The sequence below is a fragment of the Lepisosteus oculatus genome, chromosome 23 (genome assembly GCF_040954835.1).
Source record: "Lepisosteus oculatus isolate fLepOcu1 chromosome 23, fLepOcu1.hap2, whole genome shotgun sequence".
In the NCBI taxonomy this organism is placed as follows: Eukaryota; Metazoa; Chordata; class Actinopteri; order Semionotiformes; family Lepisosteidae; genus Lepisosteus; species Lepisosteus oculatus.
This window is the reverse complement of record NC_090718.1, coordinates 3,734,716-3,753,759: the sequence shown is the minus strand read 5'-3', so window position 1 is coordinate 3,753,759 and position 19,044 is coordinate 3,734,716. Positions and strand designations below refer to the sequence as shown.

At 45.6% G+C, this 19,044-nt stretch overlaps 1 protein-coding gene and 1 long non-coding RNA gene across 3 annotated transcripts; one reads left to right on the top strand and one right to left on the bottom strand.

Annotated features, from left to right (window-relative positions):
- Positions 1–3,000: 3,000 nt before the first annotated feature.
- On the bottom strand, positions 3,001–4,929 carry LOC138224827 (uncharacterized). The gene is made up of 3 exons (XR_011183284.1): positions 4,673–4,929; positions 3,694–3,951; positions 3,001–3,274 (listed from the first exon to the last, which is right to left on the bottom strand). It is a non-coding gene; the product is annotated as an uncharacterized lncRNA (long non-coding RNA).
- Positions 4,930–7,073: 2,144 nt separating this feature from the next.
- LOC107075718 (tumor necrosis factor receptor superfamily member 14-like) lies at positions 7,074–17,863 on the top strand. 2 transcript variants are annotated; one of them, XR_011183332.1, is made up of 7 exons: positions 7,074–7,263; positions 8,200–8,374; positions 10,983–11,111; positions 15,018–15,158; positions 15,676–15,738; positions 16,744–16,778; positions 17,662–17,863. XR_011183332.1 is itself a non-coding variant. In XM_015337845.2 (7 exons), the coding sequence occupies exons 2-7, from the start codon at positions 8,224–8,226 to the stop codon at positions 17,829–17,831; spliced, it is 771 nt and encodes a 256-aa protein (XP_015193331.1). In that variant the 5' UTR covers positions 7,074–7,263; positions 8,200–8,223; the 3' UTR covers positions 17,832–17,863. The 2 variants fall into 2 exon arrangements, 1 of the variants encoding a protein (XP_015193331.1); XM_015337845.2 differs by having other exon boundaries at positions 16,662–16,778.
- Positions 17,864–19,044: the final 1,181 nt, after the last annotated feature.

The following is a 19,044-nucleotide window of genomic DNA, read 5'->3' as shown; positions in this document are numbered from 1 at the left end:
ATATAGATGAATGGGTGGGTTGTCCACAGTACCTCCTGCTGGTGTTCCAACAACATTACTTGCAGCAGCTGCCTGGTTTGCCCTGAAGGTATCCAATAAGTGACCACGGTCTATGTCCAGTCTTCTGCAGCTTTGGAGATCTGACCAGATCAGGCTACAGGGTGCTTAAACTGTGGCCCTAAAGAAAAGTGAAATAAAAGGTGACAGTCACTAAATTAACTACACTTGATGTGCATTACTTTTCTTATTTTATTTTTGTAATAGAATCATGTGCAATGTTTTTCTTTTCTTCTCTTTTTGTTTGCATTCGATTTAAATGTACAGGAGTGCTGTGCGTCCACAAAAAACATCCCTCAGAGGACAATAAAGATCTTATTTTATAGCTAAGGAAAAGTCCTTTTTTTTCATGTCAAACTGTTCCTGCCCCGCAGCCCTGTCCTTTGTTAAATACATAACCAAGCCTGCCCTACATATTTCTGCAGCACCGAGGCACCTTCGCAGTTGTATTTGACGTCTGTTCCATGCACCAGTGTGGGCTGTGGAAAATTGCCTGAAGTAAGCGGTAAGTTTGAACAAGATCAAGAACGCCGTGACGTGCTGGAGGTGAAGCCGAATTTAGCACTCAGACCCCCCTGATCGGTATCTGCCGATAAAATAAAATGTCAAATAATTTCTCCCGCGTCTGAAGAGCTGGGTGATGGCTCGGGCTTTCTAGAGTTCAGCTCTGTGCAAACCCACAGGAGGTCAGGCCGTAGATCTGTTTCAAGGGACCCTGGTGCTCCGCTGTCCAACCCTGTAGAATGTCCTGAAGTTGAACATCTACTGAAGAAAAAAAAAGAATGTTGCATGGCATAATTAACGATATTTCGTTTAATGGAGGTGCATCACTTAATTCCAGCAAGAGCTGCATTTTCCAGACCCTTTGCTGTGTAAAAACTCTTATTGCAATATGCAGATTTGAAAGATAATGGCTGGCACTGAAGTTGCATTTTAAGCTTTGATTTTCTTCAGCCTCCGGCCAGTGTAACAATTTAGCAGCGATCCACTGACTACGTTATCTGCTGTTCGTTTATGACAGCGGGTGGGCATGGTGGCACAGTAGTTCAGGTGGGGAGCTGCGTCAGCATGCGTAGGCTGCAAAGGAACAAGTAATAGGTTTATTCCGTGCTGAAAAAAAGAAGAGGGAAAACACAACGTTTCGGCCGTGGAGCCTTCTTCAGGTGTGAGAGAGACAAGGCAGCCTTCCTGCCATGGTGTCCTGTTCAATTCTGGACCGGGGCTGCTGTCCGTGTGGAGTTTGCATGTTCCCCCCCCGTTTCTGTGGGTTTCCCAAAACCCCAAAAGACATGCTGGTAGGTTAATTGGCTTCTGGGAAAACAGGGCTGTGGTGCAAGTGAGTGTGTGTTTCTCTGCCTTGCGGTGAACTGTCCGGGGTGTAGCCTGTATTGCTTACTTACACCTGTTGCTTGCCAGGGCAGAACTAGATAAAATGGTTCGAAAACAGATGGAGGGGTGAATTGTAGCACCGCAATATTCTTGAGGAGGAAAGCAGGGAAGGCAGGGTGAGGAAGAGTGCACACAGAAGTGATCCCCAACTCTTCCTCCACAAATGGAAGAGATATCAAGTGACAGGAGAACTGCTAATCTCACACCCGCCGCTATAAAACAGAGGAAGCCACACCAGGTATCTGAACTCTAATCATCTGATATTCCATCTCGTGCTCTCCAGCTCCCCCTACCCTGTCTCAGGGTAGACCCCACACACTCCATCTAGAAAACTGTACCGGAGCATCCGGGCCCGGACTGCCAGACTCAGAGACAGTGTTTACCCCCGCACTATCGAACTGTTCAACTCCCAGCCTCTCTCACCTGCGATCTGAACCCTCACAGTGCCTCCTCTCTTTATCAAAACTCAACCACCCATCGAAATCTACCCCCACCTCACATGTCAAGAAGCTCACTCCCCATCATTTTCTATCCTTTGTTTCATTCTGTTGATGTATGATTTTGCACAATTAATGTTGTTTTGCACATTGTCTGTTGTTGTTCTGCAGATTGCCCGTTGTCTCTGTCTTTATTTTCTTATACCATTGTATTGTCATTATTTTTTTTTGTACTGCTTCCCATCTGAGAGCTAAATAGCATTTCTTTATACCATATACCTGTGTATGAGAATAATGGCAATAAACCTGAATTTGAGTCTCTGTCCTGCTGTGGCTGCTGTTTTTTTCTTGTTTTTACCTTGCGAACTTGTGATAACCTTCTCATAAGTAAGAGGTCACTCTGGTGTAAAGATCAATAAGTCTGTGGACCTCTGTTGACATCCAAAGTCGTGAACTAATCTCTAGGATCTCCTGTGTGGTAACAGGATTCATGGGATTAAAAAAGAGCTAGACATTGCTTAATAAACATTTTGAGCCCTTTGAATGAGTTGTAGCAGTAGTGGATGCAGAGGAAATGTTTTATTTAGATTTCTCAGAGGACCTGTGATGAGGGGTCTTCAATTATTCTTAAATTCTTCAAGAATTCTTAAATTAATTCTGGTATCAAAGGCGAGTCCTACAGCGCACTGCAAGGCTAAATAAACCGAGCCTTTTCAGTCCCGGTCACGTCGAGAGACCTCGATTCAGGCATTACGAAAAACCGCAGGGCCCTGACAAAGTCACCCCAAAAGACCAGAATTGACAGAGAAACACAAACCAGTTGACACAAGTGGGAACTACAGGCGAGTGCTTTCAACACTGAAAGCAGGAGGCAGGCACAGATCAGAGCTGCACGATCAAGAAGATCTATGTATATATATATCCCGTTGATTACACATGACTGAAGTTAGAGCAGTAAACATTGAAGGAACTCATTTTGCCATAGTTGTCATACTACATGTGTCCACTAGTGGGCTATTAACACTTTATCAAGTGATCAATTGATCTTATTGTTAAGCATGATATAGCAGGTGGAGCACCTCTCAATTATAATATTGAGAAGAACACCATCTGGTTTCTGAACTCACGACTTTTTAATATTCTATTTCTGTCTCTCTATATTAGTTGTTTTTTTTCCTCTGAGAAGTTGCCAATTTCCCCTGCGCCGTCTCAGTTTTGTTCATTTAACTGAGAGGTGTTTGAAGAAGGGCACTTTCTTGCCAGACCATGATGGCGCAGCAGAACATCTGTAGCTCTCTCTGTCTCATTCAGTCTCCTCTCTGTTTCGGCTGAAGTCAGTTCAGCCGTGCCAGCAGGCAATATCCTGTGACAAACACTTCCTGTGCCACATCCTGCACAACACAATTAGCACACAAACACGTGATTAAAATCAGAATCACTTTGCTGTGGGGCAAGGATGAATCAATATTACTGTGGAGTACAGTGCAGAGTTACTGCACTGAGTAACTGTACTATCTGAAGATCACTGGACTAGAGTTCCTGCATGCACAACTGTATTATCTTAAGATCACTGGACTGGACTACAGTTTAGCTCTGAGTTACTGTACTAACGTAAGATCACCAGACCGGACTAGAGTTTAGCTCTGAGTTACTGTACTAACGTAAGATCACCAGACCGGACTAGAGTTTAGCTCTGAGTTACTGTAGTGACGTAAGATCACTGGACCGGACTAGAGTTTAGCTCTGAGTTACTGTACTAACATAAGTTCACTGGAGTGGACTAGAGTTTAGCTCTGAGTTACTGTTCTACCTTAAGATCACTGGACTGGAGCAATCACTGTCCTGTGTATCTACTGGGGCGGAGTGGTGGCACTGTGGCTAAGGATCTGTGGTTGGAAGGTTGCTGGTTCAAATCCCGCGGCTGGCAGAGGAATCCTACTCTGTTGGGCCCCTGAGCAAGGCCCTTAACCCCAACTGCCCCAAGGGTGCTGTACAATGGCTGCTCCTGCACTCTGACCCCCAGCTTCTCTCTCCCTGTCTGTGTGTCTCATGGAGAGCAAGCTGGGGTCTGCGAAAAGACAAATTCCTAATGCAAGAAATTGTATAGGGCTAATAAAGTGCTCTCTCTCTCTCTTTAAAGATAACTGCATTAAAATTACTCTACTATAAAGAGAGAGATATTAAAAGGAATCATGACTTTTGCCTCTGCGTTACTAATTTCAGAAATGCACATGTTGCGCTATCTGAAAGTAACACGCGCTAGGGGCCGTGCATAATTAATGCAGATACCATTCTGAGTCACCTGTACGATCCCCGCAATGCAGTTATAACACTCAGCAAAATTCTTTGACAGTCCAACCACAGGTGTGGCTACTGTTAGCACCCGGCTTTCAAAGTGCATGAAAAACAGAGCTGCGTCTGTGATTATTAATGACTCCTACAAAAACATGCCCAGGAGCACAAAAATACTGTATCAATGTTTAACAGCTTGTCGACACCCTGGGATTTTTAATGACCATTAAAGTCAAGACCTTGGTTTTACGTCTCACCAAAAGGAAAGCACATTTTTACAGTATAGTGTCCCATCACTATACTGGGGCATTAGGACACACACAGATAGCTGGGTGAGTGCCCCCTGCTGGCCCCACTAACACCTCTTCCAGCAGCAGCCTTAGTTTTCCCAGAAGTCCCCCATCCAGGTACTGACCAGGCTCACACTGCTGAGCTCCAGTGGGCTGCCAGTGGTGAGCAGCAGGGTGATGTGGCTGCTGTTTTTTTCTTGTTTTTACCTTGCAAACATGTGATAACCTTCTCATAAGTAAGAGGTCACTCTGATGTAAAGCAACTCTGCAGCTGTCGTGGTCTCTGGGATGAGTTCACCACACAACTGCTGGGATGAGTAGCTGGCTTGAACTGGTCTTGAACTTGAAGGTGATTTCCGAGCCTGTCCCAAGCTCACATGCACTTCCTGGGGTGAAAGGTCAGCATGACTCTTGGTGACAAATCCATCCTGTGACTTTTAATACAATAGCAGCCTCTTCCTGACTGTTTGAAATGAGAGAATGACAGGCTGACGCATTTACTGAAAAGAACAATATAGAAATAGCTTTCAAAAGAAAAATTCGACCTATGAAGCTGTTGTTCAGCACTGGAGCTGTGAAACAAGTCCTTAAGCTGAGTCCAGTTTTTCATTGGAAACCAGTGAAAAGATGCCAGGATGGGAATTGTGTGTCATCATGTTGTAACATGTTAAGCAAAATTTTGATTGGACTTTAACAAGCAAAACGACATATTTGTTGATTGCTTGTTAAAATCCAACCTACAGATCAATGAAAGTATTTTAAATCATAGTCACGTTGAATGAAAGCATCTGCTAGTGAACACCACTATTTAATTTTAAGGTTTCCTCATTAATACTACTACTTTTTTTTTCGGTTGGGTGTGGTGCAATTTACTGTAAGAGGTGCCCTGTTCACTAGAACTGCTCGTTAGTAGTGTTAACGAGAAAAGCAGAGTAGTAGAGTTTGTGAGTCAGGGCAGTTTAGTGCCGTAACTAATGACTAATGAGTTTCTTTTCTCTCTCGGTAACCAGTTTTGTCAGACATTCGTTCGCTGTGGTTTCCTTAACTTCACTTGTACTGCTAACCACATCACTGCTGGTGCTCATCACGCTGTGTAAAATGACTGGGACTCACTAATTTACAAACAGTGAGCAGTTCAAATCAGCCCTCCGAAAGTGTTGTACCAAAATGCACTTCTACATACATCGAAAAGTATCATATCGATTGGCTGCACTGGCATTGTGTGGTACCAGTTTCGGCATAATCACAGCAATCCCATTCTGTCAGAAAGATTGTCCTCAGTTTGAGGACAAAGAACAGGCTCAGTGACTACAGCCTGGACATAGAAACTGGACACAGGCAGACCTGGCTGTCCAGAGAGGACAGGCTCACTGACCACAGCCTGGACATAGAAACTGGACACAGGCAGACCTGGCTGTCCAGAGATGCCAGGCTTAGTGACCACAGCCTGGACATAGAAACTGGACACAGGCAGACCTGGCTGTCCAGAGAGGACAGACTCAGTGACCACAGCCTAGACATAGAAACTGGACACAGGCAGACCTGGCTGCCCAGAGAGGACAGGCTGTGGTCTAGCTGCCAGCAGGGAGAAACAGGGACAGAGATGCACTTTCTGATTCACAGCAAGGAATACAGTATTCCCAGATGAGACAAACATCCCTCTCTAAAATAAATGATCTAAACTAATCTCAAAATTCCCACTCCTGCCAGAATGAAAACAGCTTCCAACCCTAATGTGGGAGGAGACTCTGTATAACTGCAGCACAGTTTGCGATCTCCTGTCCCAGCTTGAGACACAGACAGTGAGCCTGTCTCTCAATAATAATAATAATAATAATAATAATAATAATACAGTGTGTGATCTCCTGTCCCAGCCTGAGGAACAGACAGCAAGCCTGTCTCTCAAAAATAATAATACAGTGTGTGATCTCCTGTCCCAGCCTGAGGAACAGACAGTGAGCCTGTCTCTCAATAATAATAATACAGTGTGTGATCTCCTGTCCCAGCCTGAGGAACAGACAGTGAGCCTGTCTCTCAATAATAATAATACAGTGTGTGATCTCCTGTCCCAGCCTGAGGAACAGACAGTGGAGCCTCTCAAATGTAAATATCTGTAAATAGTTGGTTTTACTGTAAATGTCTGTACAAGCTATTAATTGTTTCCTCTCTGGTAACACAGTAATTGATTGACCATGCCAATATAGCTGCTTGAATTTGAATTAATTACTCATTGCCCTGAATATCCTTCACACGTTCACTGACGGTAATTTCCTTTAGTCACACACAATAACACTCTTTGAATATTGAGGGAGGAAAGGGTTAACAGCTTTATGGGGATCACATTGATCTTTGATATTTTTTGTCATTTACTCACAAAGCTGTGCTCACATTTGTCTCGCATAGCTGTGCCAAGAAGATGCACCCATTGAGTCTGATCTGAGGAGAGAGAGGAGGGACCAGGGGGTTAATTTAAAGCTCACAATTTTTTTTTGAATGACTTCAGATATGCTTCCCCAGCCCATTATCATCAGTTTACATCAGACCCTACGTGAAAGAGAGAGGGGGTGGCAGGGGGACGCAGATTGAGAGAGACGCGGGAGAGGTACTGAGAGAGAAAGAGAGCTTCAGATTTTGGGTGGTCTTGTTCTGAATTTGACAGTTAAAAAGTTGAGTTTTCAGATGACTCACTGCCTTAGTGATCAGCCTGACAGTCTTTGGAGTGTCAGCACAACCCGGTGTCACTTCTGTCACACGCTCTGGGCAACACAGACTCCTCTGTGTGTCTCTCTCTGTCAAAGGTAAGGAAAGGCAGGTGTCCCTGCACCTGTCCAGCCATCCTCCTCTGTCTCCTCCAAGCGTGGTCATCTCTGCCTCTCTGAGGTCTCTCTGAATGTATCTGTGCTTGCACCTGTCTCTCGGTGTCTGTGGGTCTCCCATCTCACTCTCTCTCTCAGTGACTTGGCCCGAGTAGAACTCTCTGCAGCTCTCTCTCTATGTCTCTGTATCTCTGTCCTGCCTCTCTCTTCACATTGTGGTCGGGGTCTGTCCATCTCACTTTCAGGTCGGTCTCCCTCTCGTCTCTCTGTCCATCTCTCTCGCCCTGCTCTGTCTGTACACCTCTTTCACTGGTCTGTCTTGGCTACACTCCCACAGGCCACTGACAAGATCTCATTTCTCCTTGCTCTCAATCGGCTGTTTTCCAGTCCTGGGTTCGAAGAAAACGAATTGGCCACCTCAGGATAGATTCCTCGAGCCAGGGGGCGAGTTTCAGATTGAGAAAATGCTTTTTGGATGTTGCAATTTAGGAGGACTTATGACTTTCCGGTGACAGAGTTGTTGATTTTTGTGAAACGGCATCACAAAATCCTTGTTAGGCATACAGAGGTAGATCCTCTCTGTGTTCTACTGTGCTTGCAGTTAATCAAGTGTGAGGCCTGTCCACACAGTGTCCAGTTAGTCGGTTTCTATGCTCTACTGTCCAGTCAATGTTAGTGTGAAAGAAGAACAGGAGATACGTTTTTTTACACAAAGGGGTGTGGGAGAGTGGAACAAGCTACCCACTCACACTGTTGAAGATGATACTGTGCCTTCCTTCAGGAAACAGCTAGACGAGAGTCTTGGATCAATTGCCTGCTACCTAATCAGCCTAGAGGAGCTGTATCTGGTCTGTCGTTGTTAATGTCCTGCAGTGTCTAGAGTGTTTTTAGTGTACTAACCTCCTTTTCTCTCTCCAGTTTTTTTTACAGGTGTGGGAGAGGATGCAAACATTTGTTCAGAGACTCGTCCCCATCCCTCTCTCCTTCTTCCTCCTCTCCTCCCTCCTCCCTGTCTCTCCCGGTTGTGATGAACAGACGAGCTATCTTTGGAATGTACAAAACGAGAAAAAATGCTGCAGAAAGTGCCAACCAGGTAATTAAAATTCAATAACTGTTATATTGAACTTAGCTCTGTCTTGTTCTCTCTGACTGTGTCTCCTGTCCTGTAGTGTGTATTTATTACTGAGGGATTCTCTGTGATCTCCTCTCACTGTGTCTCCTGTCCTGTTGTGTGTGTTTATTACTGAAGGATCCTCTGTGATCTCCTCCTTCTCAATGTGTCCTGTTGTGGGGGTTTCATTACTGAGGGATTCTCCGTCATCTCCTTTCACTGTGTCTCCTGTCCCATTATGTATGTTTATTACTGAGGGATCCTCTGCCCTGTCCTCTCCCTCAATACAGTGCAGTCTGCGAGTGTCTTCATCAGCTTCTCTTCTGTCAGTCCCTCTCCTGTCTGCCATTCTCCCTGCTTCTGCTTCTCTCTCTGAGTGTGTCACTTCGCGAACCTGAGGTTTGTCTGTCAGTAAACTCTGACTGAATTTGATATTGAAAAGGGCCTAGATGATTCACACAGAATTGTGACATTTGAACACTGGGGTCTGCACAGGAGCATCTCAGGATTACTGACAGGAACGGTAATTATTAATAATGATCACACTGAGCCCAGCTGTACTAAAAGCGGGAGGCAGTACTGACACATCCATAACAGGCAACACCCAAGCCCAGAGGGGAAAAGGTTCAAGCTCAGTGTTCTCATGCCAGGTTGCGCACAGAGATCATCCTGTAGGGTTTGACGTTTTGGACCTCTTAGACACCATCATCTGCTGTGAGCTTCAACAATTTCCTCGCAGCCTCCATTAGTGTGGTCTTAAGGTTATAAGAGCTTTGACATTGACATTGGAAGAGGTGTTAGTGGGGCCAGTAGGGGGTGCTCACCCTGCGGTCTGTGTGGGTCTTAATGCCCCAGTATAGTGACAGGGACACTATACTGTAAACAGGCGCCGTCCTTCAGATGAGACGTAAAACCAAGGTCCTGACTCTCTGTGGTCATTAAAAAATCCCAGGGCGTTTCTCGAGAAGAGTAGGGGTGTAACCCCGGCGTCCTGGCCAAATTTCCCATTGGTCCTTACCAATCATGGCCTCCTAATAATCCCCCTCTATGAATTGGCTTCATTACTGTGTGGTGAGCGTTCTGGCGCATTATGGCTGCCGTCGCATCATCCAGGTGGGGCTGCACACTGGTGGTGGTTTAGGGGAGTCCCCATTTCCTGTAAAGAGCTTTGAGTGGAGTGTCCAGAAAAGCGCGATATAAGTGTAAGCAATTATAATTAATTATTGATTAACTGAGCTGATCTCAGCCTTGGAGAAACCAAGCTCGGGATCTAGGCAGGGTTTAAACTCACCAGCGATCGCAGCCTTCCAGACGCCGATCACGCCAGCACATGGTGAGCCCAACGTGGGATTGCAGGAGCTCAGGGCTCGCATTTCTGAATCGGAGCCAACCGCCAGGTCTTCCTCATCAGTGACCTCACCTGCTCACCTATAAGGCTCTGTATTTAGCTTGGCACCTCAGTACCTGTCTCAAGTTACTTTCGTCTTACTCCCCTCCTTGTAACCTCTGTTCGTCTGACTATGGTCTCCTGTTTGTCCCCCAAGCCAGCTGATATTTTATGGGTATCAGGGCCTTTTGCTTTGGCCCAGAGCTCTGGAGCTCTAGCCCTGAGGATACCAGAGAGCCAGCTTTCAAATCCGGAATTTTCCAGAAAGGCTCGTCTTTGTCTGCTCCTTGGAACTCTTCCGATCCCTCGAAGCTTTTCCTTTGGCTAATTCTGCTATCTCCTCTCCGTGTCACTGTCCGGTTTTCATCTGTTTTACTGCTTTCTGCCCTGCTTTGAGACCTTGAAAGGCGCTGTATAAAATAATTCATCATCGCCCTCATCGTCTAACAACAACTGCTGAGTTTAAGCCAGGTGGCTGCAGTTTCGCTGCAAGATCACCATTGGATATTCTGTGTAAAAACAGAAAAAAACACTGAGCAAGAGGGGCAGAAGAGCGCAAATGGAGTCTTCTGCACAGAATGTCTGGCACAGCAGAGCAGCAGGAGAGCGGGGATTTCTGCTGAGTTTGGGGCACTGTGGTAATACGACAGGGTTCCACAAACTCCATTGCTTCCCAATCGCTCTATCAATAACAAAACCAAAAAGAGAGGAGTTGATCCAAGGAAGCAAGCATGTTTGCACGGTTATTGCTAAATCTTTGAACCTGTATCTTTGCTGCTGGTGCTGTAAATTCTGCAGGTACTACTACTCTCACTCCTCCCTCTGCTCTGCTGTCTGTACCGTATCACCCAGGCAGGGGGTGAATTGGGACCCCACCTTTACATAACCACTTTAGGACCCTTCAAGATGGTTCTGTATAAATGCAATTAACTGTTATCACTTATCACTGCTGTTATGAACTCTTGGTCCTACCACAATACTGCTGTTACTATTATTATAACAATTAGCAATGGTTAGAATTATAATAATCACATTTAGTCATAATTCTATTATTGTTACTGCTTACTGTTAATGCTACTAAAGTTACTCCGATTTATGCCACTGCTGTTCAATTTAATATTCGTGCTATTAGTGCTATGAATGCTTTTTTTAATTTCTAATCCTGTTGTTCTTCCAACTAATAAAAATGTCGTGGCGCTGCAGGGTATTTCATGAAGAGCAGGTGTCAACAGGGTGCTGACACCCAGTGTGTTCAATGTCAGGACGGACATTACAACAAACACTACAACATCAAGTTCAACTGCGAGACCTGTACCAACTGCAACCAGGAACGTAAGTACAGGCTTGTTTGTCTGTGAGCACACAGCACTTTGTCTGTGTGTGTCCAGTCAGTCAGTGTCACCGTGCTGTAGTGTCCAGTCAGTCAGTCAGTCAGTGTCACTGTGCTGTAATGTCCAGTCAGTCAGTCAGTGTCACTGTGCTGTAGTGTCCAGTCAGTCAGTCAGGGTCACAGTGCTGTAGTGTCCAGTCAATCAGTGTCACTGTGCTGTAGTGTCCAGTCAGTCAGGGTCACTGTGCTGTAGTGACCAGTCAGTCAGGGTCACTGTGCTGTAGTGTCCAGTCAGTCAGGGTCACTGTGCTGTAGTGTCCAGTCAGTCAGTCAGTGTCACTGTGCTGTAGTGTCCAGTCAGTCAGTGTCACTGTGCTGTAGTGTCCAGTCAGTCAGTCAGTCAGTCAGTGTCACTGTGCTGTAGTGTCCAGTCAGTCAGGGTCACTGTGCTGTAGTGTCCAGTCAGTCAGTGTCACTGTGCTGTAGTGTTCAGACAGTCAGTGTCTCTGTGCTGTAGTGTCCAGCCAGTCAGTCAGTGTCACTGTGCTGTAGTGTCCAGTCAGTCAGTGTTAGATCCCCTACCCTGTGTGAGTATACTGACCACTCCCTCAATACAGTAGTGTTAACATACTGTAGTGCTCACAGACTCTCTCTCACCCTCTCAGCCTGAAAAGGGATTTCCCCTTATTTATGTCAGGGTGGGCTTCAGTCAGAGAGAGAGAGCGAGAGATAGAGAGTGCGTGGGCTGCTTTTTACCGGAAAAAGGGTTTGAAGGGGGGTCTAATTCTGTACATTCTGTACATCACTACAGAAAGAGAGATGAAAATGTCAGTTTCTGATTAGGCATCGTTTTGGACGTTTCTCTCAAAACGATTTTAAATGTCAGAATCGACAACAGCGCATCTCACTCGGATAAGCAAAGTTCAAACGGACAGCCGATCTCGCTGAGAGGCAAGCGAAGTTGAGAGATCTCAAAAAGCAGCGTGCACTAACTGGGTGCTGTTGCACATTACTGGAGCGCTGTACTGAGAGAAAGAGGAACAGTGGCAATGGTGATTTAGACTGACTGTACTCCACAGTGTGCTCTGCACTGAGAGAGAGCATGCAGCGTCCATCAGTGATGACTAAAGCGTGGACATAGGACAGCGAGCCTGTCTCTCAAAAATAATAATACAGTGTGTGATCTCCTGTCCCAGCCTGAGGAACAGACAGTGAGCCTGTCTCTCAATAATAATAATACAGTGTGTGATCTCCTGTCCCAGCCTGAGGAACAGAAAGTGAGCATGTCTCAATAGTAATAATACAGTGTGTGATCTCCTGTCCCAGCCTGAGGAACAGACAGTGAGATTCTCACACAATAACATGATATCATTCTTCCAATAAATCTCTCTGTATATGAATTTGAGAAAGAAGACTGAGAATCACTAAGTAATAAACACAGGAAGGAGACACAGTAAGGGAGAACTTAGAGAAATTCAGACATAATGTCACATTCATGCAGATTGCAAATTTAAAAAAGAAACTGCTAATTTTAGTTACAAAACATCAAATTATTATATGTGTATGGAGAAATATCTTGGTTTTTAGATGGCAATTCAGATATTTAATTATCTGTGTATCTTTCAAATTAAAAACCAATCATAACGAGATATAGCAAATTGGAAATTATGAGTCAAGCGCTAGTTAAAAACATCAGGAGCTGAGGCTGCAACATTAACAGAATGAGAGATGACAAATTACTCATAACGAGGTAATATGACATTTCCATACACCCGTCACGGAAACGAGCTTGTTTCAGAACGAAAAGATTGACTCTCTGTGTCGGTCCATCTCTCTGTCGCCCTCTTTTACTTTCTCTCTCTTTGAAAAATGAGGTTTCAAAGGCGATTTCAAAATTCAGCTTCAAAACCTAGACTGTCGTGACCAAAACATTATAGGGCTGCCAAAGCGATAATTAGCAAGACATTTAGAACAATGTCGCCTTATGGGTTATGGTCTCAAAGTCTGTTCCACAGGCTATGACAGCAGATCACAGGCTGGGGTACAGCTCTATCAAGTTCCCGCCCCCAGTAGGATTGGAAGCTGTGGGAGTTGTGGATTAGATTTGTTATGTTAGGGAAGAAGTTTTATAAGGTCCCAGGGCATTTTTCACATTGCAGCAGAAAGTGCATCTCTGTCTCTGCTTCTCCCAGCCTGTCCTCACTGGACAGCCAGGTCTGCCTGTGTCCAGTTTCTATGTCCAAGCTGTGGTCACTGAGCCTGTCCTCTCTGGACAACAAGCTCTGCCTGTGTCCAGTTTCTATGTCCAGGCTCACTGAGCCCAATCTTTTTCTTTTCTTTTTTTAGCCTCTCTGTCAATGGCTTTCCTTCTATCTTTCTTTAGTTAAAGGGGAACTGCTATTTATATATCTCACGGTTAGAAAGATCCAGCATCGATGTGTGCATTCCAAACCACAATACAAGTAAAATGTACACAGTAACTTGTAAAACCTCCAGTTTACATCACAAAAGAGACTAAACTTCCAGGTCTGTGCAGCGCCACTGTGTTCTGCAATTCGGAACGAGGCAACAAAACCTTTGGTGAGGTGAAGCATGCTTGTGAATGCATCTCTTCAATGAGAACATTTTTTGAATCAATGGAACTTACTTGCTGCCCCTGCATGCAGATCACATTGACAGATTTCTGCAGTGAAATGTCTGCTGCACAACCTGTACTTCTCCGCTCGCCCATCACATGACATCAGGCCATTACAGGGACTAGTGAGCAGGAAGGGCCGCGTCACAATTCGTCACAATTCTTGGGAACTCTTGACAGCATGGCGTCGATACAGTACTTTTGAAAAAGTTTGCAATTTAGTGCTTAATTCGAAATTGGTCAAATTGTTCCCATCCATTAATTTATTTGGTTACCAAGATGTAATAACTGGTCTGAAAAATTGAAACTGCAGTTTCCCTTTAACAAGACAATACATATCATCAATGAAATCTCTGGATGCATCACTCTGTCCAACTTTCTGTCTTTATACTGCAGGTTTTCTGTCTCTCCAACACTCAGTCTGTTTCTCTGCATGTCAATATGTACTTTCTGTCTTGGGGACTGTCCCTCCCATTCTGCCTCCTGTCATAATAAGCTCCTGAGCCCCTCACTCTGAGTGGGGTGAGTCTGCCTATTTCTCATTGACCTTCAGTGAGCCCTTGGTACACAGACAGACAATCTACACATTACTCACAATATATAACCCACAGTCACCCTGCAGCTCTCAACTGGCTACCCACTGAAGCTCAGCAGGGTTGAGCCGGGTCAGTACCTGGATGGGACACCTCCTGGGAAGCTATGGTTGCTGCTGGAAGAGGTGTTACTGGGACCAGCTGGGGGGGGATTACCCTGCGGTCTGTGTGGGTCTTAATGCCCCAGTATAGTGGTGGGGACACTATGCTGTAGAGGGACCGTCTTTCGGATGAGACGTTAAACTGAGGTCCTGACTCTCTGTGGTCATTAAAGATCCCTGGGTGTTTCTTGAGAGAGTAGGGAGTTATCCTGGGGTCAGGGCCAAATGTCCCCCCTCGGCCTTTACCATGGCCTCCAAACTGTCCCCATGTATGACTGGCTTGGACTTGCCCTGCGATGGACTGGCGTCCAATCCAGGGTGTACCCCGCACTGCGCTCGTTGTTTGCTGGGTAGGCTCTGGCTTCCTGCGACACCGTATGGTATAAAGCGCTTTGGCTAAATGACATGACATGACATATAACCCACAGGACACTGCAACGTAACACAGATACAGTATAGTGGACTCTACAGACACATAGTCTAGTGTAGATACACACACTGCTTAGTACATACTTAAAATGCTGCCCAGCTGTCCATTTCAGGAGTGTAATGCCAGTGTTTTGTTTGTTGATGCTGCAGACTTTATGTATCAGTCACTGTGCACTAGGATCAAGAACTCAGTGTGCACCTGTAAGCCTGGGTACGAGTGTCAAGACAACAGCTGCTCAAGATGTATTGAGCAGAAGACCGCCTCTGTGAACAGTGCTACTGCAAAAACAGGTATTGCACAGCGCTCTATGTGCATTCCAATACTCCTCAGTGCGGTATGCATTTCAGTACTCTTGTCAATACTGTGTTTGAGTCCTCTGTGCATTTCAATGCTCTTTATAATAATGTGAGGCTACATGTACATGTACTGAGTGTGTTACAAAGTATTTCATTTTGTTGTGCCTGAGGACTATATTGATTACCATGTCTGTCACTTCTGTGTACAGTATGTGAACGCCCTGTCAGTAGCACCCGACAGGCAGAGACTGGACGACACAGTGTGCACCAGTCTCTTTTACAAGTTCATCATGTTTTGTTTTTTTGCATATGGCAGCACTGTGTCCTGATCGTCTGTGTTGTGTGTTGATCGTCTGTGTTGTGTATCGATTGGGTGTGTTATGCATTGGTTTTGTGCATTATTGCCAGTATGCCTTTGTTCCAATTTATCGGTGTGCTGCGGTATAACTGGCGTGCCTTGTTAACGCCCTGTTAACAATTAACAGTGCGCCCTGATGTGTGTGTTTTACAGCTACAGTCGCCTCTTCCTCCAACAACACCACCACCACTGGCCTAACATCCTTGCGCAGCTCAGGTAAACTGCTGATCCACAATGCTGATCAATACGCTGGCCGGCCCACTGAACTCCTGATTGATTTGTCAGCGGTGTAGAAATGACAGTAGCTAGCAACAGTAATTTTAGCTCTTGTGGTGACATCAGGAAGAGAAGCAACTCCAAGACAAAAAAACCAGTGTTTGTGCCTGTGTGTGTCCTGGGATGAACTGGCGTCTTGTCCATGGTGTACCCTGCCTGGATAAAACAGTTAGACAATGGATGGATGGATAATAATAGAAGGGTAAAAGCATTATAGAAGGAATAAGAAGGACCAGTTGTAATAAAAACCAGTTGGAAAAAGAACTTGAAATTAATAGAAGCAGTACTACTGCAACTATAATAGCAATATGAGCAGGCAGAGTGGCAAAAGTGTAAGTTGCAGCACTGGTGGCAATTCAAGTAAGAGTATTGTATTATGATTTGTTGTAATACATGAACATGCAGTATTGTAAACTGCAGAACTAGTAGTAATCACCATAGTTGTGTTCGTTGTACCAGCAGGAGAAGTGCTTGAGGTACTAGTAGGAACTAGTAGCGCTGTACTGGTTGCTAAGCTAGTGGTAGAAGAACCAGCTGCAGAAGTAATAGAAATAGAAATTACAGTTGCATTGTTAGGGTACGAATACACCTACATTTGCCTTTTTAGGGTCTATATTAGGGTCTGTATTAATCTGTGTGTGTGAGGAGTGTCTCTAGGGTCTATATTAGGGTCTGTATTAACCTCTGTGTGTGAGGAGTGTCTCTTGGGTCTATATTAGGGTCTGTATTAATCTCTGTGTGTGAGGAGTGTCTCTGGGGTTATTAGGAACTGCATTGATCTGTCTGCATTATACAGAATGTGTCTCTAGGGTCTACTTCAGTGTTTGAATTAATTTCTTCCTCCCTGTTTCTTTCTCTCTCAGATACCTGGTGGAAATCCATCTCCATGTCTGCTGTCATTCTGTGCATTGTATTAATCTCTCTGATCCTCGTCCTTCGTTACAGGACCGGATTGCAGTGGGCGAAGAGGACAGCGAATGGTCAGTTTCAATATCTAATATGTTATTACTTTATTAACTAAAGCTATCTCTTTAATAGATGACTCACTGCATTCACATTTCAATTCAAATGAATGTTTTGTTAGCCTTTTACAAACTATGCTTTTCATTCTGACAGACAGGCAGGAGAACTTAAATGACAGAGACTGACTGAATGACATTTACAAACACGCTCGCTGGATAACTGACAGACTAATAGACCGATACCGCCAGACTAATACAATGTATAACAATGACTGACACACTGAGTGACAGTTTGACCCCCTGGAAAGTCAAATGACACATCGATTGAATCATTCAGTAAAGGATACAATGACTCTCATTGTATAACATACTTTCTGGAATACGGAAGGCTGACAAACAATTTGACTTACTGTCAAATAGAGTGACTGACTGAGGGTCAGATTGAGACAATTATAGATTAACACAGTGACTAACTGAGGATCAGACTGAGAGCCTGACAGACTAACACAGTGACTGACTGAGGGTCAGACTGAGAGACTAACACAGTGACTGACTGAGGATCAGACTGAGAGACTAACACAGTGACTGACTGAGGATCAGACTGAGAGACTAACACAGTGACTGACTGAGGATCAGACTGAGAGACTAACACAGTGACTGACTGAGGATCAGACTGAGAGACTAACAGAGTGACTGACTGAGGATCAGACTGAGAGACTAACAGAGTGACTGACTGAGGATCAGACTGAGAGACTAACACAGTGACTGACTGAGGATCAGACTGAGAGACTAACACAGTGACTGACTGAGGATCAGACTGAGAGACTAACACAGTGACTGACTGAGGATCAGACTGAGCCACTTGTCTGATTCATTTTCTTACCCTCTAACCTTCACGTAGGGCTCCTCCTCACGAAGACTGCCCACCAGCCACAGATGTGCACGGAAGGGCAGACGCCGGTGCAGGAAAGCGACAAAGCGAAGGCGATGCTATGCACAGAGATCCCTCACATGGACTGCAGGAGTAACTGCACCTTAGACATCCCACTAGTTCCTGGGCTGTACCAGTGAGAGGGGGTGGGGGGGTGGCTGGGCTGGGGGAGGGAAGGAAGGAAAGAGACAGGGAGGGTGGGGTTGGGGGTTGATGTGAGATAGAGGACGTAAGAACTCATGCAACGCACTGTAGTTTTGGTATGGCAAGCTCGTAAAACAAAAAATGAAGACATTGAACAGCAGGGAGGCTGCAGCTGGCTCTTGCCCTAATCGGGGGCCCCTCAGTGCCACATCTCCATGGCCTGACCCAGCTCCCGATGTCACTCTGGCAGCCAAGAGGAACCAACTGCAATGCAAGACAAGCAAGCCAGAATGTCCTGGGAGTGCAGAGTGAAGGCAAGGGGGTTTCCATTCTTTATTTGACCCCCCCCCCCCCCCCGCCGTATGGATAAACGAACTCAGAGAGAAGAAATAAGGGGTTCACGATGAGCGCCCCAGCACTGGGAAGCCCACGATCCTTCCTGATGGCTCAAGATATGCCAGCAGCTGTATCACCCTGCAACTCACCACTGGCAGCCCCACTGGAGCTCAGCGGTGTGAGCCTGGTCAGTACCTGGATGGGAGACTCCTGGGAAAGCTGAGGCTGCTACTGGAAGAGGTGTTAGTGGGGCCAGCAGGGGGCGCTCACCCTGCGGTCTGTGTGGGTCCTAATGCCCCAGTATAGTGATGGGAATCCTTCGGATGAGACATAAAACCAAGGTCCTGACTCTCTGTGGTCATTAAAAATCCCGGGGCCTTTCTTGAAAAGAGTAGGGGTGTTACCCCAGTATCCTGACCAAATTTTTAATGGTCTTTACCAATCATGGCCTTCTAATAACCCCCATCTCTGAAATGGCTTCATTACTCTGCTCTCCTCCCCACTGAGAGCTGGTGTGTGGGGAGAGGACTGGAGCATCATCCAGGTGGGGGTGGAGGGGATCCCCATTACCTGGGAAGCGCTTTGAGTGGAGTGTCCAGAAAAGCGCTATATAAGTGTAAGCAATTATTATTATTATTAAAAGTCAGGGGTCTGCTTACGGCCACAGCAGCTTCAGATCCACGCAGGAGGGCCCAATCCAACCTTGAGGGAGCTCATCTTTTTCCAGCCCTCTCCCTGGGCTGATAGTCCGGCTCCTGTTCTGGGCTGGAGAGATATCGGGAGCCCATGAGATCCAAGGGCAGAAGATTTCATTCTGTCCCATAATTGCAGTGCTCGTGATGCTGCCTGACCTGTAAACGGAACTGGAATAAG